This window comes from Balaenoptera acutorostrata, chromosome 4 (genome assembly GCF_949987535.1).
Source record: "Balaenoptera acutorostrata chromosome 4, mBalAcu1.1, whole genome shotgun sequence".
NCBI lineage: Eukaryota > Metazoa > Chordata > Mammalia > Artiodactyla > Balaenopteridae > Balaenoptera > Balaenoptera acutorostrata.
In genome coordinates, this window is record NC_080067.1 from 63458150 (window position 1) to 63477177 (window position 19028).

The 19028-nt window shown below is 45.9% G+C and overlaps 1 protein-coding gene across 3 annotated transcripts in view; it reads left to right on the plus strand.

Moving 5' to 3' along the window:
* Positions 1-3290: 3290 nt before the first annotated feature.
* The window catches only part of USP13 (ubiquitin specific peptidase 13), a 120970-nt gene continuing 105232 nt past the window's right edge, over positions 3291-19028 (plus strand). For all 3 annotated transcript variants that reach the window (XR_009008228.1, XM_057545872.1, XM_057545873.1), the window contains exon 1: positions 3291-3607. Coding sequence is in view for 2 of the 3 variants with exons in the window: in XM_057545872.1 (XP_057401855.1) it covers positions 3440-3607 (168 nt within the window). In the remaining variant the exon portion in view is untranslated. The remainder of the gene's footprint in view (positions 3608-19028) is intronic.

Below are 19028 nucleotides of genomic sequence, written 5' to 3' on the forward strand. Positions count from 1 at the left end.
ATCCATGAACCTGAAACAGGCATAGATACTACTAGAAGGTGAGAAGCTGGTGAGGAAAATAAAAAGCAAAAACTCCTTGTGAGTATCTGCCCAAGGATGAGGGTAACATTGGTGTTTAATTTTTTGCTTTGTGTCTCTTCTTCTCCATTTCCAACAGATCGCATTAGAAAGTTGTGAGTTACATAGATGTGTGGTGTTTGAGCCTTGCTTGAGGTGTGGAAATTTAGAAGAGCAGGGCAAGAAAGGGCTCATTCGTCCTCCTCACATCAAATTCCAGGTACCATCCTTTCTCCCTAGCAGAGCCAGCACATCTACAAAATCAGAGAGTGACAGAGAAATAATGGAAGAAAAAAAAAGGAATTTTAGTACTATTTGATCTGGGAAAGGCTTGCAGAAATCAGTGTGTTGTTGTTTTTTTTAATTGAAGTATAGTTGATTACAGTTTACAATCTCTGCTGTACAGCAAAGTGACTCAGTTATACACATATACACATTCTTTTTTTATTGAGATTTTTAAACAAAATATTTATTTATTTATTTTTGGCTGCAGCGGGTCTTAGTTGCACAGGAGCTTTGTTGTGGCACGTGGGCTCATGGTTGCGGTGCTCGGGCTCTGTAGTTGCGTCACGAAGCTCTCTAGTTGTGGCTCACGTGCTCAGTAGTTGCGGTGTGAGGGCTTAGTTGCCCTTTGGCATGTGGGATCTTAGTTCCCAGATGAGGCATCGAACCGGCATCCCCTGCATTGGAAGGTGGATTCTTTTTTTTTTTTTTTTTTTTTTTTATAGATAGATAGCTTTATTATTATTATTTTTTTAAAGGATTTTCTTATTTATTTATTTATTTATTTATTTATTTTTGGCTGTGTTGGGTCTTCGGTTCGTGCGAGGGCTTTCTCCAGTTGCGGCAAGCGGGGGCCACTCTTCATCGCGGTGCGGGGACCGCTCTTCATCGCGGTGCGCGGGCCTTTCTCTATCGCGGCCCCTCCCGTCGCGGGGCACAGGCTCCAGACGCGCAGGCTCAGCAATTGTGGCTCACGGGCCCAGCTGCTCCGTGGCATGTGGGATCTTCCCAGACCAGGGCTCGAACCCGTGTCCCCTGCATTAGCAGGCAGATTCTCAACCACTGCGCCACCAGGGAAGCCCAGGAAGGTGGATTCTTAACCACTGTACCACCAGGGAAGTCCCTCTTTTTTTTTTTTTTAACATCTTTATTGGAGTATAATTGCTTTACAATGGTGTGTTAGTTTCTGCTTTATAACAAAGTGAATCAGTTATACATATACATATGTTCCCGTATCTCTTCCCTCTTGCATCTCCCTCCCTCCCACCCTCCCTATCCCACCCCTCTAGGTGGTCACAAAGCACCGAGCTGATCTCCCTGTGCTATGCGGCTGCTTCCCACTAGCTATCTATTTTATGTTTGGTAGTGTATATATGTCCATGCCACTCTCTCACTTTGTCCCAGCTTACCCTTCCCCCTCCCCATATCCTCAAGTCCATTCTCTAGTAGGTCTGTGTCTTTCTTCCCGTCTTGCCACTAGGTTCTTCATGACCTTTTTTTTTTTTTCCCCCTTAGATTCCATATATATGTGTTAGCATACTATATTTGTTTTTCTCTTTCTGACTTACTTCACTCTGTATGACAGACTCTACATTTGGTAGTGTATATATGTCCATGCCACTCTCTCACTTCGTCCCAGCTTACCCTTCCCACTCCCCATGCCCTCAAGTCCATTCTCTATGTCTGCGTCTTTATCCCTCTCCTGCCCCTAGGTTCTTCAGAACCTTTTTTTTTTTTTAGATTCCATATTTTTTTTTAGATTTCCATATACCCTGAGAAAACCATAATTCAAAGAGTCATGTACCACAATGTTCATTGCAGCTCTATTTACAATAGCCAGGACATGGATGCAACCCAAGTGTCCATCGACAGATGAATGGATAAAGAATATGTGGCACATATACACAATGGAATATTACTCAGCCATAACAAGAAACGAAATTGAGTTATTTGTAGTGAGGTGGATGGACCTAGAGTCTGTCTTACAGAGTGAAGTAAGTCAGAAAGAGAAAAACAAATATCTTTTTGAACTATAGTTTTGTCTGGATATATATGCCCAGGAGTGGGATCACTGGATCACATGGTAATTCTATTTTTAGTTTTCTGAGGAACCTCCATACTGTTCTCCATAGTGGCTGCACCAACTTACATTCCCACCAACAGTGTAGGAGGGTTCTCTTTCCTCCACACCTTCCCCAGCATTTGTTATTTGTAGACTTTTAAATAATGGCCATTCTGAGCAGTGTGAGGTGGTATCTCATTATAGTTTTGATTTGCACAGAAATCAGCATTTTGAGTCACTATTTTTCCATTTCATTAACTGGTAGGGATCACTGGTATCCTGCCCTTTAAGTTGGGTGTAGTTAGGGAAGCTCAATGGAATTGAACCTGTATTTTAAGCGTTTTTTTGAGAAAATGAGAGTATGCTGTGAGACATGCTCTGTTTGCAGATTATTCACCCCCCCTTCTCCCCAACCTAACCCTGTTTATTATTTATTTTGAGGAACTGGACGTGCAAAGGCAGGGAAGATGCATGTGTGCACGTAAGATCCCAAATCAGTCAGTTGAATGCTGAACGCGGAGACCTCGAATCTCGCAGAAGACTTTCCAAAGGTAGAGAAAAATATATCCCCCTCAAATAATCTTGACACCCCTCCCCCATACATAAGAAAAATCTGTATTATTGGAAAAATACACATCTATCCTTCCTGGATCCTACTCTATTCTCTTTTAGCGAGATTTAGATGTTAAAAAAGTGAGGAACGAGGCTTAGTGAGATTAACACTGAAGTGCAAAGAACAAATTTAGATTTGGGCCCGACGTTAGGTTCTAGATTTGCACCTCAAGTTCCACCCCTACCCAATCAGGGGCAGTCCCCGCTGTTATCCTCAGATGTTTTAAAAGCAAGCGGTTTTAAAAAGCTCAAATCCTGCTCTTTGTGTTGGTTGCCTCGGAGTTGCCCCTTCGCAACCTAACGATTTACGGTAGAAAACACCGAGGTGGTGCCCCACGGCAGCACGCTCTCGACTTCCGAGCCTGCGGCCCGGGGTCTCGCCCTCCGCCCCCGGCGCCGAGCCGGGCCAGGGCGCAAGGCCCCTCTCCAGCTCCCCCTCCCCGCGCGCTGCTGCTGGCCCTCCCCAGCGCCCCGCCTGACGCTGCAACTGGGCCGGCGATTCGCCATTGGATTAAAAATAGCAGCGTCCCTTCTACCAGCCCGCCAGTACGCCCAGGCCCCCCGTGCCCGCTCCAGCCCCGCGGCCCGCTCTCCCCACCCTTCCCGGGTCGGCTCCCGTCGCCCGCGCAGCCCGCGCAGCCCGCCGCCGCCGCCGCGGGCGGACCCAGCGCTCCGCTCCGCTCCGCTTGGGTGCGCGCCGCGGCCATGCAGCGCCGGGGCGCCCTGTTCGGCATGCCGGGCGGCAGCGGCAACCGGAAGATGGCTGCAGGAGACATCGGAGAGCTGCTGGTGCCCCACATGCCCACGATCCGCGTGCCCCGGTCCGGGGACAGGGTCTACAAGAACGAGTGCGCCTTCTCCTACGACTCCCCCGTAAGTGAGGCTCGGCGGCGCCGGCGGCACCTCAGGGGAGGGTCGCGGGGCGGGCGGCCTGGGGCAGCCGCGAGCAGCCGAACTCGGCGGCACGTGAAGCGGGGGGGAGAAGATGCGCAGTGGCAGCCGGGGACCTCCTCGCCGGGCGCCAGAGTTGGCTCCGGGGCACGGCAGTTCAGCAAACACTTAGTGAGTGCCTACTGGGTGCCCGGCGCTGCATGCCCCAAGGCTGCTGAGGCCAAAGGCTGGGCGGCCGCGGTGGCTCGCTCCGCCAGCCTTCTTAGGCTGCCAGGGCCCCAGTACCTAGAAGCTTGCCCCAAACCCGGCCACCGTTTGAAAGATAGATCGAGTCGAAGAGTTCCCTGATCTTAACTGTACGTTGCAGATGGTTTGCGTCCTCTTTGGGGCGACAGCCGAGGGCGGGTAGGTGGACGAGATTGATTCCCCCCCCCCCTTCTCTTTCCGGGACCGTTTGCTTTGCCCAGGGATTCCCACTCCTGGACAATTATGATTTCCTCTCTGAGCTTTTCTCCCTCCACTTTAAATTTCTCCCCACTCCTTTTCTTTACGTCAGAATGTCAGAAGAAACCTTCGGGTGCTTCCACTCGGGCAGCAGAAATAGGGGGTCTGCTGGATTACTACGGTTTCCTTAAGCCTTTCCGCTTCCTCCTCTAAATGAGTCGCTTTGAAATGCAATAGTATAAATTATTAAAAGTTCAGTCTCGAGTCGTGACCTCAGAGACTGGAGGGGGAAGTGAAGACGCATCACCGCCTTCCACCCAGGGCTGTTGGTGGTGTTTTTCACCAGGTTGTATGTGTAAGTGTGAGAAGGAAAAGGAGGGTGAATGTCCCTTTCGAGAGTCAAAATGGGCTTCAAAGTGACTCAGCTGTCTGGCGTTTATCATGTCTTTTTGAGGATCAGGTTATTTTTATCCACCCACTTTAGAGCTCATGTGTCACTGGGCAGATCTCAATGCAAAAGGGAGGTGCATGGATGGAGGGACTGAGGCAGGTTTCACAACAATAGTCTAACACATTTTATTCTTATTATGTATTGTTGGCGAAAAAAACCCAAAAAACCCAAATAAGCAGCAAATGTTCCAAAGTATCCTTTATTATGTTGTGAGTTGATTTCAGCTGATTTCAAAGCCTTTTTGTTTTGTACACACTGGAGTCCCAGAATTAGTATCCTCTGTGATATTTAATTTTTCTTTTTTGTTAATTCCAGATCATTTGGGGGATAAAAATCTCATTTGTTCATTACTTATTTTTTTCTTTCAAAAAGGTCTGTGTAGAGTGGAATGAAATGGTTATATTTAATACTTGGCGTATTGTGATCACACTATTTAATGTGACGGTCAGCAGTGTCATTAAATCCTGTTATCCACAAAGTATGTGAAAATGCCATTTTCAGATTTTGTGTCTAGTGTTGGGCAGGTTTCCACTAATAGCTTTTAAAGGTGGAGAGGGATGACCCTAATTAATTTAAGCCATCTGCAGATGGTGAGCTCCAGGAAGAAAGTAGCCTAATTCTTTTAGGATAACACGTGTGAAGTGGGTAAAACTGCTTTTTCTATGTTTGATCTGGGTTACTCTTCAAATTCTTCTTACAAACTTTGTGTTTTTTTTTTTTTTTAAAATAAATTTATTTATTTATTTATTTATGTTTGGCTGTGTTGGGTCTTCGTTTCTGTGCGAGGGCTTTCTCCAGTTGCGGCAAGCGGGGGCCACTCCTCATTGCGGTGTGCGGGCCTCTCACTATCACGGCCTCTCCTGTTGCTGAGCACAAGTTCCAGACGCGCAGGCTCAGTAGTTGTGGCCCATGGGCCCAGTTGCTCCGCGGCATGTGGGGTCCTCCCAGACCAGGGCTCGAACCCATGTCCCCTGCATTGGCAGGCAGACCCTCAACCACTGCGCCACCAGGGAAGCCCACAAACTTTGTTATTGGATGTCTTTGCCACATTATAGTGTAAGGCAGGTGTGAAAAAAAAGCTGATTATTTTAATTCACTTCCACAAATAGTTATTGGGAGCTTACTGTGTGCCAGACACTATTCTAGAAGCATCTTGTCCATTGTAAACTGATGATTTCATTCATGTCACACTACTTCTTTGGGGAAGACTAGGCTTATTTACAATGCCAGTGAATCAGTATATTTCCTTATGTTTCAAGGGAGGAAGAGAAAGAAGGTTTTATAACAAGTTATATTAAAGCACAGTGCATGATAATTCCAGATCTTTCCCTGTGGTCCTTAACAATTCATCATGAACCCTATAAGGGTTCTTGAGCACCTACTATGTGCCAACTCATACATGCATGGCTATAAGAACCATACAGAGCAAAATCCATTGGTGCCAAACACAGCAGACTTTAATCCACCAGTGCTATAGGACTGTGGTAGACAAAGGACCAAAACCATTTGAGTGGAAAAAATAGTCATCCTTGCATTGGATACTTTTGAAAATGGTCTTAGATAAAGATGCATAGAAATAAATAGGAGAACAACATTCCAGCTCAAGTAATAGTTCTTCTGGGATGGGTGAGAATTGTTTTTTCACCTACCAATTTGGTTTCATCCCAGGCCCACCTTCTCACCTCGACCTGTAGGTTCACCTCTCCATAACTTGGTTCATCTTGCAAGATCTGTGATGGGACCTTCCTGGAGAATGGGAACTTTGTATCTTTGTATTCCCAGCAGCTGGTGCAGCATCTGATATATATGCCAGGAACTCAATGAATGCGTAGGAGATGTACAAATTACCTGTGGTTACGAGTTCTGAAAATGGTAAGGATACAACATATGGGAAACATTGGGAAAGGAATCATGTGGGGTTATCATGTAGAAAGTGGTGACTTTGTTGTGGGGGACAGATGTGAAAGAGAGAGCCAGACTGGCAGGGTTTGAATCCCAGCTCTGTCACCCAGCTGTGTAACTTCTCTGTGCCCCAGTTTCTCCATCTGTAAAATGGGGACAATCATAGAACCTACCTCATGGGGCTGTTTTGTGGATTAAATAAATTAATATGTAAAGTGTGCCTGGCCAATTAGTAATCACCATAGGAAGAAAAGAAAGAGATAAAAGAGAGTTAATCACATGTTGTAAGCCCAGGTGTTTGGTTGTCAGGGGTTATGTAGAATGTTTGGTGTGGTTGAGTGGGGAAATTGGTTCATACTTCTGCTCACAAGCCTTCATGAACCACCATGTAAAATCTACTCTCATCTCCTTAGTCATTGAGCCCTTCCTTCATCTGAATGTACCTTGTCCCACCTCTTCTCACTTTCTAGGTTGTCAGCTCTGGGGAGTCCAGTCTCTGGGTCTTCAGTGTGTTAAGGCTCATTTCCTTTTCTAGGACCACCTTCCTCTATTTGCCTTCTGCTTCAAACTTCATCCTTTCCTCTGAAGCCTACATTACTTAGGGTCTGTGTCTTATAACACAGCAGTTATAGTCTGTCTTCTATAGTTTGCCATCATTTTATTTTCTTTTACCCATTTAACTTGTAGTTCTAAAACATCTATTTGGTACGAAGCATTAGGTAGGAGAGGAGATGGGCCACTCTGGTGCTAATTATGCCCCTCCCCACCTGTCTGAGCGTGGGGAGCTTATCTTATGCCCTGTCTCAGCTGGGGTCAACTGAAGACCGAGACAAGGACTTTGGTACAGTCTGTTTATTTTGGGAAACAAAATCCAGCGGGAAAGGCTTTGAGATCATCTCCTTGTAGGAAAATATGAAATTGTGATTTACAATATTGATATTGTGATATTGTGATTTATAACAAGGAATATATATTTGGTCTTTGACCCTCTTCCTGGCACAGAGCTCCTAAAACTCTTGGAATTTCCTAAGGGATAAGAGCCGTGAAGGTGTCTTTTGTTATCCTTAAACAATCCCCTTTCAACCACACCTGAGTTTGTGCTAGGGGCTTTTGGAAAGCTCCTAAGAATGGGCTGGTTGTCAGGGGAACCAACCAAGTGATTAGACGGTAGGAACTTTCAGCCCCTCCTCACCTCCTGGGAGGGGAGAGGAACTGGAGATTGACATAATCAACAGTGGCCAATGATTTAGTCATTCTTGCCTATCTAATGAAGACAGCAACAACAAAAATCCCTGAACTATGGGGTTTGGAGGGTGCTGGGAGGGCACAGGAACTCCACGCCCCATTCCCCATACCCTGCCCTGCGCATCTCTTCTTCTAATTGTTCACTGGTATCCTTTTACATACTTTGTAATAAACTGATAATCCAGTAAGTAAGTTGTTTTTCTGAGTTCTGTGGGCCGCTCTAGCAAATTAATTGAACCTGAGGAGGGGGTCATGGGAACCTACTATTTATAGTCAGTCCTTCAGAAGCACAGGTGATAACCTGGACTTGCAACTGGTGTCTAAAGTAGGGTGATAACCTGGACTTGCAACTGGTGTCTAAAGTAGGGGGGCAGGGGGAGGCAGCCTTGTGGGATTGAGCCCTTAACCTGTGGAATGTGATGGTATCTCTAGGTAGTGTCAGAACTGAGCTAAATTGCGGGGCACTCAGTGTCTACGGAGAGATGGAGAATTGCTTCCTGAGGGATCCACCCCACCCCTCACATTCGGTGACCAGAAGTGAAGTATTCTGTGAATAGAGGAGCGACACAGGAGTGTACTTCTGTCTTTCTGTCCTTCCTTCTACAAGTACTTATGGATCTGCCTGGTACTACCTCAGACATTGCTAATAATAATAATGACAGCTAATATTTGTACAGAACAGTGGTTCTCAAAGTGCGCTTCCTGGGCCAGCAGTGCCAGCATGTCCTGAGAACCTGTTAGAAATGCAAATTCTTGGGTCCCATCCCAGACCCACTGAGACAGATACTCTGGGATGGGGTCTAGCTATCTGTATTTGAATAAGCTTTCTAGGTGATCCTGACCTGTGCTAAAGTTTGAGAGCCAGTGATGGGGCACTTGTTAGTTGCCAGGCAGCATTCTAAGCATATATTTATTCATATATTAACTCATGGAATCCTCACAACAACCTTGTGCTGTATATTATTATCATTTTGCAGATGAGGAAACTGAAGCACAAAAGTCACACAAACTATAAGTGGTAGAGCTGAGATTTGAATCCAGGTTATCTGGCTCTAGAATCTCTGCTTTTTTGTTCTTTATTTATACCAATTTAACCATGTTAATTGTACAGTTCAGTGCCATGAATACATTCGCATCGTGTGTAACCATCACCACCATCCATCTCCAGAACTTTTCTATCATCCCAAACTGAAATTCTATACCCATGAAGCAATAACTTCCCTTCCTCCCTACTTCCAGCCTATGGTAACCACTGTTCTATTTTATGTCTCTATGAATTCGCCTATTCTAGGTACCTCATATAAGTGGGATTACAGAGTATTTGTCCTTTTGTGTCTGGTTTATTTCACTTAGTATATCTTCAAGAGCTTCGTCCATGTTGCAGTATGTATCAGAATTTCCTTCCTTTTTTAGGCCAAATTATAGTCTATATTTTGTATAGACTACATTTTCTTTATCCATTCATCTGTCGATGGACATTTGGGCTGTTTCTGCCTTTTGGCTATCATGAATAAAGCTGCTGTGATCAGTGGTGTACAAGTATCTGTTTGAGTCCCTGTAGGGACTGTTCTTTACTCTTGTGCTGTGTATGCTGCCTTCTGGGCAATGAGACTTGCTATCATGGTGTTTAGTTGTTTCCCAGGGGAAAAAAATAATTTAATTTAGGATCTATGTGGAAAAATCCTCCTCCTAATGGATAAACAGATATAAGATAGTAAAGCAAAATTTAGGAACTTACAGATTGTTTTTTTTTCTCTTGGAAGATATAAGCTTAAACTAAGTCTAATTGGTTTCACATATCAAAAGTTCCCTTCCAAAAGCAACTAACTAAAAAGTTGTTTTACAGGAGCAATTCTCAAGCTTTTTGGCTCCTTTATACTCAAATATTTTTGAGGACCCCAAAGAGCTTTTATGTGGTTTCTATCTATTGATATTTACCATATTAGAAATTAAGACAGAAAAACTTAAAACAGCTTCCATTCCATTAGCTTATTAGAGTGATGATGTCATCGGATGTCACGTAGACTCTGAAAAACGCTCATGAGAGCATGTGAGTGATAAAGGCAAATGAGTTCATTATGAAAATAGTTTTGACCTCCCAGATCACTTGAAGGGTCTTGGGGCATCACAGGGTTCCCAGGCCATACTTTGAAAACCAAAGTTCTAGAGTTTAGGCAAGTACAACTGGTTACTCCAGTGACATACCCCACCTGCCTTGAGGTTTTTGTGGGTTCACATTTTCACATTGTGGTGATTGAATAATTTGTTGTTAATCTTAGCTCAACCATAATGTCATATTCCACACATATATTCTTCTTAAAGCAAATTAAAATTTAGAGAATTTGACTCCTTTTGAAAACAATTGCAACTACTTGGGCTCGTATTATTGGCTCTTTTAGAGATGAGAATTCTTTATTGTTTTGAATATCAGCTTTACCGTAGGATCATCTGGCTGGGCTGTTTCTTTGGGGAACCTTACATTTTAGCATCCTGATTTTTTTCCTTTGACCACGGGTTAGGAGACTTCTGTCATCTCTTGCCTGGAAACTGAAGACCTGTTTGCCAGGACTCAGGGGAACTGAGCAAAAGAGGATGAGGGTGGTCTCAGCATATGGATATAGAATACCAGCTGGATATTGTCTCCTGGTTCTCAACCCTATCCCTGTTTTGCTAAGCCTTCTCCCATGTTGCAGGAGCTGGGAACATGGACACTGCATTTCCCAGAATCCTTTGATGGCAGGATTCTGATTTTGGTTCTGCCAGAGAGATTTGGAAGGCGAAAGAGAAGGAGAAGCCACTATTGCTATTGCACAATTCACATTGCAGATGTGAGATTTTCCAGTCAGCTTCTGAATGTCCTTCTGGGACTCAAAGACACATCAGTCATGGGGGAGCTGGGATCATCTGTTCAGTTGCTTTTGATGCTTGTGCATCCTGATTTCTTGAACTTGAGTGGTAGTTTCTCTGACCTTGGCTCTCATAGCTCTTCCCATGATTCTGTAAGCCTCTAATTTCCTGTAGTAAATCCCTTCCTGCCTGAAATACCTAGAATAGTTTGTATTTTCTGACCCGTTCTGTACTGATACCATGTACATTACACATACGTGTCTAATTCTCCATGTATTATGGTACCCCTATTCTTAACTGAGCCCATTGTCCCACAGACCTGAATCCTTTGTTTTTACCTGCTTTAGAGAATAAATCAGTAGTTTGCTGGTGTGGAGGAGGGATTTGGGGCGCTGAGTAGTACCTACATAGATTTTCAATCTTTCCTCCTTATTTTATCTCCTTTTCACCCCAATTTCAGAGTAACCTGGAGTTTCCTGGAGGCTTTTGGAAATTCTGGGGTGTAAATCAGACAGAATCTTGGCTTTTCCTCCTGCAGGGCTAGGATTCGGCTTTATCAGCTCATCTTAGTCTTTTTAGTGCTTACCCATCTACTGCACAGTTTCCAGATTGGTGGTTTACGTTTTAAAAAAATCACTTAAGTGTTCTTTTATTTGGATTTCAGAAAGGAGTGAAATTGACATATATGTGTAATCAGCCCTATGTACCCTAGAGTCCTGCTTTTCTAATCTAATAATCAAGAAGTCACTTGCTGTCTCTTTTTGGCAGCAGTTAATTACCCTTTAACGTTGTGTAATTTTTAGAGTCTGGGAACGTAAGAGATGATGCCGGTCCTGTCAGGGAGCCTTTTTGGGAGAGTTTGTATTCTCAGCTCACGTTGAACCTGGACATCTGTGCATCTCTGAGTTCTCTTTTCTCTCCACTACATCCTTCCTGTGGACTGGAGCTCAGTTCAAGGTGCTGCCATTCATTTAGTGCCCCAGGCTGGGAGATGTACAATGCCATCCACTCTACCTCCCTCTCCCTCTCTCTCTTTTTAAACAGCTGTGTAAAATACAACAGAAAATTTACCATCTTAACCATTGTAAGTATACATGTCAGTGGTGTTAAGTACATTCCCATTGTTGTGTGCAACCGTCACCACTATCCATCTCTGGAACCCTTCATCTTGCACGACTGAAACTCTTTCCCAATTAAACGATAATTCCCCATTCCTCCTTCTTCCCAGCCCCTGGCAACCACCATCCTACTTTCTGTCTCTATGAATTTGACTGCTCTAGGTTCCTTATGTAAGTGAGATCATACAGAATTTATCCTTTTGTGACTGGCTTATTTCACATACCTTGTTTTCAAGGTTCATCCATGTTGTAGCGTGTGTCAGAATTTCCTTCCCTTTTAAAGCTGAATAATAGTCCATTGTATGTATACGCCACATTCTGTTTATCCATTCAGCTATCAGTGGACACTTGGGTGGCTTCCACCGTTTGGCTATTTGAATAATGCTGCTGTGGACATAGGTGTATCCCTGTCTCTTTTACGTCACTTTCCATTAGTGACCGGGTTCTGGCTTGGCTTCCTCTCTCCTTCTCCACTGCCAGGGCTCAGGCCCTCATCACCTCTTGCCTGGATGGACTCTTGCAGAAGCCTCTTAACTGACCACCTTGCCTCCCTTTTATCTGTCACATTGCACTCCCAGTTGTTTCTCTAGAACATGGGTCTTATCATGTCTTCCCTGCTTAGGAATTTTCAGTGGCACTGTTCAGACTTTTCTAACAGAGCAAACAAGTCAATTTACCACGTTGATCCAACTTTCCTTGCCAGTGTTGTCCCCTAGCACCTTTGTGTTCTTCAGATGCCCCATGATTTCATCCCTCCATGCGTTGGCCTGTGCTTGGAATGGAATGCCCTCTCCCAACCCCTCACCCCCTGAAAACCCCACTGATCCTTAAAAACCAGCTCAGGTGTTCTCCTGGGGTCTTCCCCACACCCCCCAAGCTGCGTTAGAGAATTATTTTCCTGTGCTTTCAAAGCACTTTGTCCATCTCTATCGTGGTTGGGATACCAATTGTTGAAGACACAGAATAGCTGAGGTCTTAGAGAATTAAGGATTGAAAACTGTGCCGTTTGGGAACCTGTGCTAGTAAGGCTGTATCTTTTCTGTTTTTCTGTTTTTAAAAAAATCATGAGCATACATTTTGGAATAAAAAATGTTACTAAAAATAACCAATGCCGTATTTTTATTTTATCATATTGTCTGGAAAGTCATAAGCTGGACCCTTGCAAAGCTAGGGAAATGTGTCTTGGGTACTTGCTGAGTATTTTGTGTATTATGATTCTAGATGCCCCAGGATCTTGGTAGAAGTGATCACACATGGTGCCCCTCGGGGAGGTGACAAGAGAGCTGGTGTCTGTGGGTGTCGCCCAGGCCTCTGTGCTGCCGCTCATGATCAGCCCAGGACACCCGTTGTCCCCATGTGCAGGGCAGATGTGAACGAGAGCACCTATTTTTAGAGCTGGAACAGCAGGACAAGGCAATAATAAGAATTTAATGAATCTGAACGTGACTCCAGACTAGAGATGTTGCAGAATAGTATGGGCTTCCTGTAATAAGATTAACAATAAAACATTTTGTTTTGTGTTAATTAGCAAGTACTAATACTTATTTAGCGCCTCTTATGCCCCCAGGACTGCGCTAGGTGCTATTGGGGAGGTGTGAGTATTACGGGAGAAACAGAGGACCACAGGAAAGGAGAGAATGATCTGGATCTCTCTATCATAGTGGAGTGTGAGCACCAATTTTGAGTGTCTATAGTGAGTCAAATACTGTTCTAGGTACTTCTATATATAGGACCTCATTTAATTACAATTGTAACTGGTTATAAGTGATAATTACTATTGTTGCCCTGTTTTACAGAGAGGAAACTGAGAGTCAGGGAAGTTAGGTAGCTTGTTCAAAGACGTGTACAGACATCTCAGTATGTGACAGAGATGGGACGTAAGCCCTGATATGTCATGAGGTTAGACCCTGAAGCACTTATAGGATATTTAAGTTTTTTTATTTTTTTATTTTTTTAATAAATTTATCTATTTATCTATTTATTTTTGGCCGTGTTGGGTCTTCGTTTCTGTGCGAGGGCTTTCTCTAGTTGCGGCAAGCAAGGGCCACTCTTCATCGCGGTGCGCGGGCCTCTCACTACCGCGGCCTCTCGTTGCGGAGCACAGGCTCCAGACGTGCAGGCTCAGTAGTGGTGGCTCACGGGCCCAGTTGCTCCGCGGCATGTGGGATCTTCCCAGACCAGGGCTCGAACCCGTGTCCCCTGCATTGGCAGGCAGATTCTCAACCACTGCGCCACCAGGGAAGCCCGGATATTTACGTTTTAAACAGTGTGGCACTTGTAACGTGTGAATGGAGATTTCAGGCACAGGAGTAATCAGTAAAGTCTAGAAGAGTTACTGGCCTGGACAACTGGATGGGGTCTGAAAAGGTGGCATTTTGGAGGAGGGGAGACAAAGGTGTGGGGGTGGCACCAAGCTCGGCATGTAAATGAGAGCCTTCACTGGCTTATGGAAGAGAGGATTACTGGGGAGACTGGAAAGCAAGGCTGGGACTTCTGTGGGTTGTGGAGGAGATTGTCTTGATAAGATTAGACCGGATGAGCAGGCCAGTTGAGAGCAAGGGAACAGTGTGAGGCCGTGGTTATTTGGTGTGGCTGTTCTGGAAGTGGAATGAGGGATAGGTTGGGAGGTAGGGAGACCTTGAACAGGAATTCAACTAGGAGTCTCTTGTAATATCGGAGGGGGGCACTTTCCTGAGGGTGATGGCAGTGGGGATAGAGATGGTGGGGTGTTGGGACTAAACTCGGTAGAGATTTCGATGAAAGATATGGCTCAACTTAGTGACAGAATATGCAGTGGGTGAAGGAATGGGAGGAGTTAAAGGTGACTTCACAGCCGGTACCCCGGGAGATGGAGTGTATCAAGGACATAGATGAGGAAGGTGAGGTGGTCAGATGCGAGTTGGCAAGTACCGCATGCGCACAGGGAAAACTGGGGACTGACTGGCTTGGAGCTCAGAGGTCAGGGTTCGGATTGCAGAGTTTGGCAGCCCCTAGTTTAGAGACCCTGGATTTGTGAGTAACCCTTCCTTTTGACGGGCCTCAGGGCCCCACCTCTTTGCTCCTGGGATCTTTGCTCCCCGGGTTTTTGAGGAAGCAGTGACTGGCCCAGGCCTCTTGCCCTCCCACTGATGGCCCAAGTTCTAGAGAAACTCAGACAGGAGCCCGGGGCAGTATTTCCAGCCTGAGGCTTTGGAAGGAGCCTCAGCTGGTGCGGGGTCTCGCTCCAGACCCCCACCCAGTAGAGCGGGACCACTGATAGATCCAGTTTAGTGGCTGAAGTTGATGAGGGTGCGTGCACCGTGGAGGCCGTCAAACCCTACAGCTGCTTCCCTAGCGTCTCGGAGCCCCGCCTGGTGGGTCTTGCCACTGCTGTTGTCAGGGAGCTGTCATCCTGGAAAGGCTAACTCCAAGGACTCAGCTGTCCTGTCCTTTTTTTTTAAGATTTTTTTTGATATGGACCATTTTTAAAGTCTTTATTGAGTTTGTTACAATATTGCTTCTGTTTCATGTTGTGGTTTTTTGGCCTCGAGGCATGTGGGATCTTAGCTCCTAGACCAGGGATCGAACCCACACCCCCTGCCTTGGAAGGCAAAGTCTTAACCGCTGGACCACCAGGGAAGTCCCCACCAGCTGTCCTTTTGAGTTCGGGGAGTGGAGCTGTCAGGGCCTGCTCCAGCTTCTCCCCTCCCTCACAGGAAAGCCTGGCAGAGCACCCGGCCCAGGCTACTCACCTGAGTGGGGTGGCTCTCCTTTGCCTGTCCCTTCTGCTTTCTTGGAATGATATAGCCTTGAAAAAAAGGAAGAAACTGCTCTTTTCCCCAGGCCCCTACAATGGCCTGTGCTTACTGCCAGCTGCCCACCTAGCTCCTGCCACCAAAATGACATCTGCTTCTCAGTTGAACCCGGTAGCACTTGGGGGGCCAGACTGGCCTGGGTCCCGGTCTGCCCCCCTTCTTACTACTTCATAGCAACAGGACTTCAGCAAGTGCCTTAATTTCAGTGACTTTCTCTAAGCCTTGGTTTTCCCTTCTGTACTACCTACCTTGCAGGGTTTGTTGTACTCACGGCTGCCTGTGGAATACTACTTATTGCTATCCTTCTTTTTAGTGGGATGTAGTGGGGGGGATCCCTCCTAGAATAAGGTGAAATGGGATTTATAGGGTCTTGGGGTTGCCATAGAGGGACGTCCTGTACTTGGTAATTCTTTGTGAGGCTCTGTCTGGTAGCAAAAGCCTTGGGCGTGAGTGTTTGCTAGCCTCCGTTGTGGGGAGCTCTGTTCAGGAGTGTTTTTCATACTCAGCTTCAGCTCATACTGATGGACTTTTTATGGGTTAGCCTGGAAACCTAATCTTCATGTTTAATATAGTTTATCAGGGGAAATGCATCCTGAAGAAAGCCATCTGTTCTTAAAAATAATAAGAAAAGACTATTAAGAGGTTTTTACCTTTGACAAGGTAGTTTCACATTTTTTTTTTTTTTTAGATGTAAGCTGGGAATTACTTAGATGGATTATAGCTTCAGTTCAGTGCTGCTGAGATGCTCACCTCAGTGTCTTCATTCTCTGACGATTTTTTTTTTTTAAATGGCTCTGATGTCCTGCTAACCATCTTTCTTTTTTTTTTTTTTAATTTATTTTATTTATGGCTGTGTTGGGTCTTCGTTTCTGTGCGAGGGCTTTCTCCAGTTGCGGCAAGCAGGGGCCACCCTTCATCGCGGTGCGCGGGCCTCTCGCCATCGCGGCCTCTCTTGTTGCGGAGCACAGGCTCCAGACGTGAAGGCTCAGCAACTGTGGCTCACGGGCCCAGCCGCTCCGCGGCATGTGGGATCCTCCCAGACCAGGGCTCGAACCCGTGTCCCCTGCATTGGCAGGCGGACTCTCAACCACTGCGCCACCAGGGAAGCCCCTCTGACGATTTTTATTTTGCCCATTTGTCCTCTGAGCATCGTGGTAGCTGCTTCTCCTCGTGTCCTGCCCAAACCCGTCCCAGCTGTTCAGGTGACAGCATCCTCATTGCTCCAAATACCCAGAGCAAGGGTTTAGTTTCCTACTTAGGAAAAAAGTTAATAAAGGATGCCTCAGTGGAACAGTAAATTTATAGTGTGTCAAAACCTTGCTGCTCGGACCGTGCCTTTAGCCGTCTGGGACCAGGCTGTGCAGCTGTAAGGCGTAGGAGTTCTCTGCAGAGAGAACGTCAAAGTTGGAGCAAACTAGAAGAATCATGACTGCATTAACATGTCTATTTTTTCTTAACATTTCATGGCCACAAGCATGATTTATCAACGTTTAGCAGAGGCCTACAGTCTCTTGGGATTATATGTGTTTGTTTTTTTTCTACTTAGCTAATTTGGACAAATTTATTTCTGTGGATTTGCTGTTGAAACCAAGGTTTTGGATTTTGCAAATGTTGTGTTCTGTTCTACTGGTGAGCTGTTTGAGTCTTTCCCAGCCTCTTTTTTTTTTTTTAAATAAATTTATTTATTTTATTTTAGGCTGCTTTGGGTCTTCATTGCTGCGCGTGGGCTTTCTCTAGTTGCGGCGAGTGGGGGCCACTCTGTTGCGGTGCACGGACTTCTCATTGTGGTGGCTTCTCTTGTTGCAGAGCACGGGCTCTAGGCGCGTGGGCTTCAGTAGTTGTGGCATGCAGGCTCAGTAGTTGTGGCGCACAGGCTTAGTTGCTCTGCGGCCTGTGGGATCTTCCTGGACCAGGGATCAAACCGTGTCCCCTGTATTGGCAGGCGGCTTCTTAACCACTGCGCCACCAGGGAAGTCCCCCAGCCTATTTTTTGATAGTGCTTTTTCTCTATCACATTTCCCCTTTCTGTGGGTTGTGTGTGCTGCACTTGATCTGGAACTTTGTTTTACTTTCTTCTTTTTTTAAAATTTAATTTGATTTATTTATTTTTATTACTTATTTATTTATTTTGGCTGCGCTGGGTCCCAGCTGCAGCACGTGGGATCTTCATTGTGCATGTGGGATCTTTAGTTGCGGCATGCGGACTTCTCAGTTGTGGCCTGCGGACTCTTAGTTGCGGCATGCATGTGGGATCTAGTTCCCCAACCAGGGGTCGAACCCGGGCCCCCTGCATCGGGAGCATGGAGTCCCAACCACTGGACCACCAGCGATGTCCCCGTTTTACTTTCTGACTGCACATTTGCTTCCCATCTGCGTGTACTTAATTTTTGTATTTTAAAACTGTGGTCTGTTTGTTTTGCTCTAGAAGCCAGATTGTACTGGAGAATCTGTGCTCCGGTCATTGGAATATTCATATGTACCGTTCAGATATGGAAGTGTCCGAGAGGCTGGATTAATAGGCAGATGCTTGCTTGATGAAAGCAAGAGTCAAGCAGAGAGAGGTGGGCAGTCTTATGAAGTAATGAATCAAAGCAGTTAGGGGTTGACCTCGATTCTGCCGTTTCCCACACACTTCTACAGCTATTCTGTCTTCTACGCTTATGGGCTGTACTCTAAAGTTATAGCCTGAATCTACCCCAGTCTCCCCATCTCTGCTGCGAGCACCCAGCCCCCGCTCCCTCCTCAGCCTCCCCCAGAGGCTAAGGTGCCATCTTGCCTTGTTTAGACAGGCCTGTCTAAAGGACTTGCTGGGATGATGGACTTGTCCCATATCTGCGCTGCCCAGTATGGTAACCCTAGCCACATGTGACTGTGTACTGGGCTCTTGAAATGTGGCCAGTGCAATCAAGAAACGGAATTTTTTATTTAACCTAATTTAAATTAATTTAGATTGAAACATTCACATATGCCTAGTGGCTACTGTATTGGACAGCGTGGGTCTAGACTTCACAGTAGCCTTGGAACCATGAAGTCTCTGGATCCTCTCCCCATAATTCTCTCCCTGTTGCCAGAGTGATCTTTTTTTTAAAAAAATAAATTTATTTATTTATTTATTTTTGGCTGCATTGGGTCTTCGTTATTGCATGCAGGCTTTTCTCTAGTTGGGGCGAGCGGAGGCTACTCTTCGTTGTGGTGCGCGGGCTTCTCATTGCGGTGGCTTCTCTTGTTGCGGAGCACGGACTCTAGGCACGTGGGCTTCAGTAGATGTGGCTTGTGGGCTCTAGAGCTCAGGCTCAGTAGTGGTGGCGCACGGGCTTAGTTGCTCCACGGCATGTGGGATCTTTCCGGACCAGGGCGCTAACCCGTGTCCCCTGCACTGACAGGCGGATTCTTAACCACTGCGCCACCAGGGAAGTCCCAGAATGATCTTTAAAAATGTAGATCAGATTGTGGCGCTTCTCATCTGGGAACCGTCCAGTGGTTTTGCATCCTGCTCTTCTCCTGCCTCTGCAGACCTCTCCTCCCTCTCCCTCGACTCCAGCACCCTGAGTTTCTTTCTGTCTTTTGAGGACATAGCCAGGCTTTTCCTGGAGTTGTGGCTT